This window comes from Arachis hypogaea, chromosome 16 (genome assembly GCF_003086295.3).
Source record: "Arachis hypogaea cultivar Tifrunner chromosome 16, arahy.Tifrunner.gnm2.J5K5, whole genome shotgun sequence".
Taxonomy (NCBI): domain Eukaryota; kingdom Viridiplantae; phylum Streptophyta; class Magnoliopsida; order Fabales; family Fabaceae; genus Arachis; species Arachis hypogaea.
The window spans coordinates 33,915,771-33,927,348 of record NC_092051.1 but is presented as its reverse complement, the minus strand read 5'-3'; the positions used below and the strand labels follow the sequence as shown (position 1 = coordinate 33,927,348).

Sequence of the window (11,578 nt, the reverse complement as noted above, 5' to 3'; positions counted from 1 at the left end):
CCTTTATGCACTCGGAGATATTCGTCGTCATGTGCCCGAATCTACGACCCTCATCCGCATACTGCGCCCACTGCGATCGTGGCATCTCCTCTAGCCACTTTGTGATCGCCTCATTCTCACCCCTCAGATGCCCCAAATAATGAATGAACTCCCGTTGCGACTTCGAATACACTGCATTAATCAGAACCTTCTTCAAGTCCTTGTTCTTGATGTGAGTCATGAAATTGGAAGCAATGTGTCTCGTACAAAATTCCCGGAACGCATGGGGTGGCTTCCATAAACTATCATCGGCATTCAGTGAGCATCAATTGATTTGTGCCTGTCTGAAATCACTAAGACACCGGGTTGTGGAGTCACATGATAACGCAGATAGGAGAGAAAGAACGACCATGCCTCCTTTGTCTCACCCTTGACCACGGCAAACGCAATAGGCAAAATGTTTGCGTTGCCATCCTGAGCTATGGCCACAAGCAGCGTGCCACCATATTTACCATATAAGTGTGTTCCATCAATGAAAATTAGTGGCTTGCAATGCTTGAAAGCCTCGATGCATGGTGGAAACGTCCAAAACACCCAATGAAACATGACGGCATCGGCAGCACCAGGCCAAGGCTGAGTGACAAGTTGCACCCAAGTACCTACAAACATATCATCAATAAGCATATCGTACACCGTTCTTGTCTTATTAACATATAACAACAACGAATAAATCCTTACCAGGCAAGTAAATTTGCATGGCGAACAACCAACGAGGAAGCTCGTTATAGGACTCCTCCCAATCCCCATATATGCTAGCAATCACTCTCTGCTTTGCAAGCCAAACCTTCCTGTAAGACGCCTTGTAACCGAAATGTTTCTCTACACTTCCTTGCAGAACCCTGATACTTATTGTTGGATCTGCTTTTACCATTGTGAAAATGTGTTGCGCAATCACCTTCGAATCCAACTGATGATAGTCTTGCTCCATCGAAGTTTGCATGCTCTGTGAGGACCTATGTATCTCCTCACAACCCGGTCCGAACTGGACACACTGTGCATTATACCTCCACTGGTCACTGTTTACTATTTTGTACTCCACAGCCCTCTTGATGCTGTACGTCTTAATAGTCAACATGACTTCTTGTTCTAAAAATGTTGTCCAACCTCGAACTCATTTCTTGGATCATCTTCAAGGCCTCCCTGGGTAAAGGACCAATCGGACATCATTGCCTCGAGATTCAACCTAGAGAAGTGGTCCAGGCGATCATACGATTGCGAAATAACGGGCCGTGTGATGACAAGTCATCTTAGCCTATTTTAACTAGTCTTTTTCTTTTGTTTTCATTAGAATTATGCACTTTCTTGAGCTACAAGCAAGCCAATTAGGTAGATTTTCATGTTTCCTTTGATTTAATCAACCATGTATGAATTCATGCTATTTCATGAGGTTTTATACTATAATTGTCACATATTATGAAAGAATGAATATCACATGATTTTAAGCATAGCTTTGATGTGTTTGGTTGATTAATGATAGGTGAAGAAAGCTTGGAGAAAGGTTGAAGCAAGAAGGAATAGCTAGGAGTAAAGAGAAGACAATGGAATAAGTGAAATTGAACCAGGAAGCAAAAAGCTGGACCTAAAGTTAGCCTCAAACTTTTGCACAAACTTTTGGGTGAAAAGTTAGCCCCAACGTTAGCCCCTAACTTTTGGGCTAACGTTGGAACTTGAAAATCACTCCCTGGGTACCAAAAGTTTGCGCCAACGTTAGCCCCTAACTTTGAGGCTAACGTTGGCACATGAAAATCACCCCTGGGCACCAAAAGTTTGCGCCAACGTTAGCCCCTAACTTTGAGGCTAACGTTGGCATGAGAAAAACACTCCCTGGGCACCAAAAGTTTGCGCCAACGTTAGCCCCTAACTTTGAGGCTAAAGTTGGCACATGAAAACTACAAGGGGAGGAGCAAAAGTTTGCGCCAACGTTAGCCTCTAACTTTTGGGCTAACGTTGGCGCCACAAGTGCACCAAGGAAGGCCAACGTTGGTGCAAAAGTTAGACCCCTAACTTTTGCACCAACGTGAGTATCAGCAAGTTATGTTGGCTGATATGAAAAGTTGGACCAAAAGTTAGACCCTAACTTTTGCTCCAACTTTTGGTCCAACTTTTGCAAAACTCTAACCCGGTTCAATTGGTTCACTTTGGTTCTTCTCCAAACTTCAAGAGCAATCAACCAAGGCCTCTTTCAACCCAATTCCACCAAGAGCAAATGCCCAACTCAAGGCTTGAAGATCATTTGAAGAAAGTGTATAAATAGGATAGAATTCAAGTTCTTCAGGGAGCTTTTCCTTTGAATTTTCATAATAGTTTTCGGAGAGCTTTGGATATTGAGTGATCTTTAATTTCTTAGTCTTGGGGAAGGAGAATTCACTTCTCTTCCTCTTAGTTTTATTGCTTTAAATTTCATTTACAATTGTCTTGGATCTTGGGTTGGAAAATTGAAGAAATTCTGTTTCAATCTCATCCTTGATTCTCTTTGCTTTATTCACTGCTTAATTGAATTTAATTTCTGTTAATTGTTCTTCATCTATTTTCCTTGCAATTTATAATTCCCTTGCAATTGTTCTTGTTGGATCTAGGAAGGCATTGAGATCTAGACTTGGTTTTCTAGTCTCTGGGTCCTGAGATCTAATTTCCCAATTTTACATTCTCTGTTACTGTTTTCCATGTTCATTTACTTTTCTGCTCTGAGATCCAATTTGATCCCACTCCTCTTCTACTTCTCTGCTTGATGCAATTTACTTTTCCTTGTTTAAATTTTGCAAATCCAATCCCCAATCCCCTTTACATTTCAAGCCATTTATATTTCTTGCACTTTAAGATTCTGCAATTTACATTTCTTGCAATCTAAGTTTCTGCAATTTATGTTTCTTGTACTTTAAGATTCAGCAATTTAATTCTTGTTCTCTTTAATTTCATGCCAATCACCCGTTCCCTTTACTTTCCTTGCAATTTAAATTCTGCAAATCACCAATCAATCAACCAAATCTTGATTCGCTTGACTAAATCAACCACTAAACTAAAATTGCTCAATCCTTCAATCCCTGTGGGATCGACCTCACTCCCGTGAGTTTTTATTACTTGATGCGACCCGGTGCACTTGCCGGTTAGATTTGTGTGTTTTGGAAGAAATTTATTTTTCCACCAAAATACTCATCACCGTGTTAGGGCAATTTGTGTGTCACCATAAAAATTCATCTCTTCTTCATCGTCACCATCATCAGAAATTTCGGCTGGTTCTTCTTCGGCATCGTCTCCATCATTGGGGTTAGCTTCATACTGATCCATCATCGGATCCCTCACAGCGGAACCATTGTGTCTTTCAATGCCGTCACCCAACTCAGCATTATCCACTTCAACATTAGACCCTTCTTGACTACCTTCAAGAGCCATATTCAGATCCACCATTGTCCACCTGATATTTTGTCTTACAGGCCCACTTAACGGACTTTTGTCGACAGTATCCGCAGACGATCCTCGGCCACCCAAATCGACGAGGAACACAGCTAACTCCAATAGATGAATATTTACCCAACGGTTGTGCCAAGACCATATAAGACGTATGTCTTCATCATCGCGCAGACGATACCTAATTCAAAATAACATAACATTTTCATCACAAGCGTTTTCACACAAATATATGAACAGCATAAACAACAGAGTTTTGACATACCTTTTATAAATTAAGGTACCATCTACTTCGGTTGGATATTTGTAGTAGATTTTCTTCACCTTCTTTGTCTCTTTCATCCCACGGAAATTAATACCAGATTTTTTAATGGCTCTAAACAATTGATTTCTGCTGTCAGATATGTAAATATTGGTTGGTTTGATCTAAAACGATAGAACCTTCTTCATCATACACCATTTCTGCATCGTAATGAATGTATAACAGTGGATTTCTCGCCATTGTAAAGAAAATGAGATATTCAACAACCAAAATGATTGTCGAGAACAAATTTCGGTGCTCAACTTCGTTGTGTTAGGGTCATTTTATAGGAAAACTTTACATAGAGTTCGTCGAGGATGGGGGGTACGGCGAACTCCATAAAAAATATGGAGTTCGCTGGGGGATACGACGAACTTGCCCTAATTAGCAAAAATAAAATAGACATTCTTGTAAATAAAGATCAAAACTGGGTTTTTGGAAAATAATTATTTTTAATAATTTATAACCGAAAAAAATCCTATTATTATTATTATTATTATTATTATTATTATTATTATTTAAAAAATTTTACCAAATATAAATATTTCATCATAAATTTTTAAATAATAAAAATTTAATTAAAAATTTAATAAAATTATAACAAAACAATTAGATCTTCTTTACATAACATTATTGTTTAATCAGTGTTGAGCTCAAAATAAATAAATAAATAAAATGTGATTCAATCTTTATAATTTTTTTAGTTAACAATTTATTAATATTTATGTTTTAAATATTTTTTTCCCTCTTGTCTTTTATTTGACCTTTTGAAATATCTATTTGCCGATAAGAATATAATATTATTATTTAAACTACGAATTTATTATTCTCACTTTTACGTAAAAATAACATTCATTGCATTGAGGCTTTATCACAGATTCACAGTTGTCTTTGAGTTAATTATTTATTTTTTGTAAACGATTTTATCTTATTCTGTCATACTACTAAGAAAGATTGTCAAAGTTTCATTAGAATCCTAAAGGTTTATAAGAAAGTAAGTGGATAAATGGTAAACTTGAATAATTTTTTTGTCTTCTTTAGCAAGAATATCTTAGAACCTATCCGAAACCATTTCTCAAATACTTTTCTAGTGCCTCATGTGAAGAATCAGAATAAGTATGTGGGGTTACTAGCAATAATTCAAAAATTTAAAAGAGCTACTTTCAGCTACATAAAAAATAAGATGAATAACAAATTGCAGTAATAGAAGATAACTCTTCTCTCAATCTCGGAGAACGAAGTTCATATCAAAGTTATTAGAGATGCTACTAGATGAAATACAAAGAGTCAGTGTAATTTTGGTAAAGTCAAAAAAGGTCAAAAAGGATAATGCATTGGATTAGCTAGCAGATTATATGTAGACTGAATGAGCAAAAGGGTTTTAATTTTAAGGATTTAAAAGCCTTCAATCTTGTCATGCTAGCAAAGTAAAGTTAGATACTTTTAACTCGTCTTCACTCTCTAATTTACAAGATGCTGAATAGTAAATATTTTAAGACTACTATTTTCCTAAATGTTGAGGTGGGAACCAAACCCTCTTAAGGTTGGGAGAGCATTTAAGGAAGAAAGATTTCGGAGAAAGAGATTTTATGGAAGGTCGGGGAGGCAATCTGATCAGAATTAAAGATGATTTTTGGATACAAGAATTCGTGGCTATTATCCAATACCTTATTCCTAATATAGATTATATTCCAACATGGGTCTCTAAATTTTTTCCTAATGGTGAATGAAATCAACAACTAATCATCGACATTTTTAATCCAGCAGTAGCAGAAGCAATTTTACATACAAATATCCAGAGAGATGAGGATAGTTACATGGACAATGGAACAAAATGGAAAGTATTCTATTGCATATGGTTACAGAATCTCTTTCCAATTCAATCATCCTCCTCTGGAGTTTTTTCTGGAGCAGTGCCAAGTAAAAGTACTCTGGTCTAGTATCTAAAATTTGAGGAACCAACCCAAAATAAGAAATTTTTTGTGGAAACTAATGCATAACGCTCTACCTATGAAAAAGAAAATCAACTTCACGAAAAATGCGTCCAGATTGCCCCGGTGTGGTGCAAAGAATGAAACAGTTTACCATTATATTTTGTCTTGTCTAGACTATATGGAAGCTTGGAGGTTGATTGGACTGCCCACTCCATCATCAAACATTAAATCTTGGTGATGCTGGGTTGAAGTTCTCGATAAGACGAGAAGGAGCAAAGATGGTGGAGACCAAATGGAGCTGATGACCAATCTCATGTGGCTGAACTAGAAGGCTCAAAATTATTTCATTTTCGATGGATGCCAAAAACCCTTTCTTCTAGCATTGAAAAAGCCCGAAGGTTGCTAATTTCCCCCAACTTAGAGAATTATATTCTAAAATGAGTGTTAGATTTCTTGTGGTGGATTTTTTTCATTTTTGTCCTTATTGCATTTAGTTCTATTGGACCAACATTTTCATTAATGAAATAACTACCTTCAATAAAAAATATATTAACCAACATAAAATATTTACAAATAGAATCCCGTTTTTTATTTCTGAAAAATCAATAATTAAAAGTTTGCCCCTCTATTTTTGCTTTTTGCACATTATATCTATTGTTTGAATCACAATTTCAAAGAGATGAGACATTTGCCTCTCTTAGAGTTCTTGCCATATTCTCGTCCCATCCCCATAGCTATTACCGCGACTGTTGCCACCGCCGCTTGCACTCAACACCGTCACCACTCCTTCTACCATCGCCACACTACACTTTCTGAGCCCTATACGTTGTGCTTTGTTTCTGCCCTTGCAAACTACATAGATTTCATTTTTTAATTGCTTTTTTCTATGTTTTCTTTTGTGAATTTGGATGTTTTTCTACTATCTTTGCACCATAATTTTTATTTTATTTTATACTTTTGTCCCTTTTTTTTTTCTTTTTCAAAACAAAATTGCTATATGTTGTTGAAGATATCTTAATACATTTTGTGAGACATAAGCTTGAAGGATACATCATGTAAAGTTGTCTATTTTTATCAATTCAAAGTTAAATATTATTTTCTGTAAGATTGTTAGGCCTATGTCATGGGAAGGATTAATTGATCAAACATGTCCCATGAGAATTGAAAATCTTTATCTCTTCTAGCAAAAAAGTATCTTAATTAATTTTGGATTCTTTTCGTAGCATTTTTATTTTAGTTATACACAATAAATATACTTCATGTCATCCTAATGTGTAGAAATATTCACTATTAAAAAAAAAACAAGTTGTAGTTGTGAGCTCGAAGAATAGACATTGTTCAGCATTGCTAATTCATTATTTTTTTATTAAAAATTGACTACTTTGTTAGAACTGCTTATATCTGAGGTATACTTTAAATTTTCTTAGTCATGCTGTTGTAGACTTACAGTTTTAATTTTTCATCTCCATTTTTTAGGTACGTTTGTTAATTACAGTCCATTAATGTTTGTGTGTGATAGGAAAAAGATTTGAAATGGAATCTCTGGGCTTATACGACTTTTTTTGTGTTTTTCAAATTTATATCGACTAGGTTCGTGATACAATCACATGCATTTCTCTGGTTGGAAACGGTCGCCTGATACAGGTTTTATAGTTTTGGAGAAAATCTATGAAAGATGCAAATAACAAGTGAGAATAGAATCGCATCTCCAATTTGAAGTCTTCAAAATAAATGGTGATTTTTGAGTTTTTGATCCCGATCATTTTAATCACTGATGCTAGATTTGGACTTTAATTTTATATAAATATCCACCATCAAGCTAGTATAATCCAATAATCTATTCAACTATATCTGCTATCATGTATCAATTGATCTCCAGTAACTGCCAATCCCTTTTAAGTTTTAATTATCTTGTTCGTGTTCTGGTTATATATGCTATCTATTAAGTGGATGCCTCATACCTAAAAGATCACATTTTTTATATTCATTGTTAGCATGTTATTTAACTATCAAGAGGTATCATATTTTGTTGGGCTGTGAACTATGATATGAATGATAAAAAATATAATTTAGAGTTTCATTTATGGATTGACCTTTCTCTAGGTGGAGTTGAGTTTTTATCTCCCTTCTCTAGATAAGTTGAAGGGGGTTAACTCATTAACCTTTTTCCTAGTCCTTATAGCATTATCCTTGGAAAAAAATTATATATTCATGAAATTTCATTCATGTGTTTTTTTTAAGTTGTTATTGTACTAGCATGTGGTCAAGATTTATGCTTTACTTAAGAAGAATGAATATTCTCATAAAAATTTTCGTATGGCTATCTTCTTTTTCTTTTGTATGTAATTTTAAACTTGGAACTTTTTTTTTAGTAGTTGATATGACAGGAGGACTTGAAGTCATTGTTTCCATGAGGAGAAGATTAGCTTCTGGATCCAACATTCTGACTAATCCTGGTGGAGGTGATAGAGTTTCTTCATCAGCCATAATGAGCAACCTTCCTCCTCCTCCAAAGTTTGATAAGGGTTTCGAAATCCATAACTTGAATGAAAATCCCATACCAACACTCCAAAGAAGAAGAAGCATAAAACCAAAGTAAAAGTCAATTTTGAACCAAGTGGAGTCCCTCATTCGATTTTCTTTGGTTGTTTTTTAGAGAAAGAGTTTCAATCTCCTGATTTTATTGATGAATATCTAATAATTGAAGACACGAAGTCGAGACTAGCTAAAATGCCTCTCAAAGATATCTTGCCCTGAGTTCAGATGATGCTACTTCGCTTAGCCACCTATATCAGAGATGTTGAGAAAGAAATTTCAAACTTTCACTCTGAGTATGTGACAAAAGAAAAAGTGCTCAAGATCGCAACAATTCAAATTCAGAGTCTTAATGCCTCTTTAACCTCTTTGCAAAAAGAAAATACTACACTTCAAGAAAAAGTGAAGTCTTTGGAAGAAACAAAGAAGATTTCTAACACGAAAGTCAAGAATTTGAACAAACAAGTTGTTGAGTTGATAAAGGAGATCGAATCCCTTAACAAATCAGTCAGGCATGCTGAACAAGCTGCTGTAGATAGGTTATTCAATGCTGAGCATAACATGCAGTTAATCGCTCCCGACTTGAACCTGTCATCACTTAGTGCATTTGTAAACTCCAGAAAATTAATAAATAATTAACCAATAAATTAATTATTATGTAAAAAAATTAAAAAAATTAAATTTGATAATTTAGAAGAGTAAAAATAATTAAAATATAAATTTTAATACTAATTTTAAAGATTAAAATTAATAAATAATTAATCAATAAATTAATTATTATTTAAAAAAATTAGAAAATTAAATTTGATAATTTAGAAGAGTAGAAATAATTAAAATATGAATTTTAACACTAATTGTAAAGATTTTGTCCCAAAATTGGATCAACGGCGGACTGAACCGATTAGACCGGGTCTAAAACGGGTCCAAGGCCCAACATATATAACATGCAACTCAGCCATTTTCTCCCAAATCACCAAGAACACGCTGAGCTTTGGGGTGAGGGGAGAAAGAAAAACCTAAACCCTTGCTCAAATTTCAATCTCATGTATCTTTCAATCTAGAGCTCTGATTGACAAGCCGTCAGCAGCCACGCGTTCGTCTCGGAATTCTCTTCAAATCTATGAGAACAAAGTGGTAAGAAATTTACAATTTCTCACCCAGCCTTTCTCCCTTCAAATTTAAAAATTTTAGGTTCATGGATTTTGAGATTTTGTGATTTAACGATGTTAGGTGTGCTTTAATGGTGAGCAATTACTGAGTTTTGCTTCGATTACCCATGAGAATGATAAGAAACCCTTGAACCCTTGTGAATTATTAAAATTTGGTAAACCCTATGTTGATTATAGTGAAATTGAATGGATTATATTGATTATGCGTCGGATTAAAGTGGAATTTGGCAAATTGGTGTGCTTGGATTCAAGCTCTGGTGGATGGAGCTCTTTGAAATTGATTTGGAGTCTTGGAAGCTTAAAATTTGTGGCATTTTGAGCTTAGGGAGGAATAAGTCAAGGTATGATTTAAGTTTCTTGTAGTTAATGTTTAATGTCACGTGAAATCTTAGGTTAGAGGACTATAAGGTATGAATGAATTAAATGATATATGTATGGCATATGATTTGTTTATGAAGGATAGATGAGTTGGTATGTGTTAAATTATGATTGTGATCAGTTGTTATGTATTAATTTATAATTGTGATCAGTATATAAGCTTGTTGTAATGGATTATGATGTTCATGAGTATAAGATAATAATGATTTGTTGATGTGTTAAAAGTTGACGGTGAGTTTGGAAAATTGAATTGAATGGATTGGGTGAATTATGTATGTTGGCATGTCATGGTATGAAAAATAGTGTATGAACATGTTTAAGAACCTTGGAGTTATTTTATTTTGAAAGAAAATTGGATCCGTGAAGTTTACAACATTCAAAGAATGGATTAAAAACGATTTTTAACGGAAAAGTTATGCGCATTTGAAGTTGGGTGTGTAAAATAGAATTCTTTAAATTTAACAGTTTTTTTTGAGAAAAGTGATGTATGCGTACGTGAGAATATTCTTTGTTTTATACACTCGCATACGCATGAGGTGGATGCGTACGTGACTTTTCCAAATTTTACAATCATGCGTATGCATGAGGCATGCGTACGCATGAAAAGCCAAGTTTTAAAGGTACACGTGCGCGACGATGTTCACGCGTACATGAGGCACCTCCTCTGTTATGAATACCTGCATATGCAGGAGGTGCTTGCATATGCAAGTTTGTCATAATTACACCCGTGCGTACACATAGGGTGGCATGCGTATGCATGACCACCTTATTTTGGAAAAATGGTATTTTTGAGTTTTAAACGTATACATTAGCTTTCCAAACCTCTTTAACACTCGTTTAGGGTCCATTAGCAAGCTTTTGGGTTTTAAAACAAGGGTGAATAAGTTAAATGAGTTAAGAGAATATTGAGAAGGATTTGTGGAATGATAATTAACAAATGAGATATTGATAATGCTGAGTAAGGAGTAATTGATAAAGATAATGATAACAATAATGAAATGTGACTGAATTGAGATATGATTAATGATGAGATTGGCTATGAAGAAGAGGAATGATGAGGATTGAGTTTAATTATGAGTTTTGAATGAATATGAATGAATAATAGGGAATTTGAGAATGAATGAGACATAATTAACGATAATAAGGATATTGATGAGTGGGATGTGGGGAAGGCAGTAGGACACTAATCCCTCGATTCGTTCCCCCACATTCTTTGTGACTGCGATGAGTTGGATGTGGAGAAGGTGGTAGAGCACTAATCCCTCGATTCATTTCCATGCATTCTTCGTGATTTGTGTTTTGTGGGATGTGAGTAAGGTGGTAGGGCACTAATCCCCCGGTATTTTTCCCCACATTCTCTCTCTCTTTCTGTCTGCAAGGTGGTAGGGTACTAATTTCTCGACCAGTATGGCACGACCTCACTAGGGGAAGGTGGTAAAGCACTAATCCCTCGATTTATTTTTCTTGGTGTATGCCTCCATGAGAAGGTGGTAGGGCACTAATCCGCTGATTTTATGCCTCTTGGAGATGCGCAATCGAGAGATGGTATCTGAGTTAGCTACCAGATGTGTCAGATTCTGGCAGCATAACCGACGCATGAGCTCATGGGCAGTAGGACAGGCATGCATCATATGCATTTGTATGCTTTTTTTGAGTTTTCATTTGTTTCAGTTTGCCTGATTGTTTATCTGTGATTATCTGCTATCTGATCTAATTGTTATAACTGCTATCTATACTTGTACTTTCCTTGCATGTTTTATATGTGTTTGCATCTGAGAGATCCCTCAATGGTGGAGGAGTGTTGAGGGTAGTTCCAC

At 35.3% G+C, this 11,578-nt stretch overlaps 1 protein-coding gene across 1 annotated transcript; it reads right to left on the bottom strand.

Annotated features, from left to right (window-relative positions):
* Positions 1–294: 294 nt before the first annotated feature.
* Positions 295–1,114, bottom strand: LOC112756969 (uncharacterized). The gene is made up of 2 exons (XM_025805571.1): positions 718–1,114; positions 295–638 (listed from the first exon to the last, which is right to left on the bottom strand). Exons 1-2 carry the CDS (start codon positions 1,112–1,114, stop codon positions 295–297), a joined length of 741 nt encoding a protein of 246 aa, XP_025661356.1.
* Between the last annotated feature and the right edge of the window lie 10,464 nt (positions 1,115–11,578).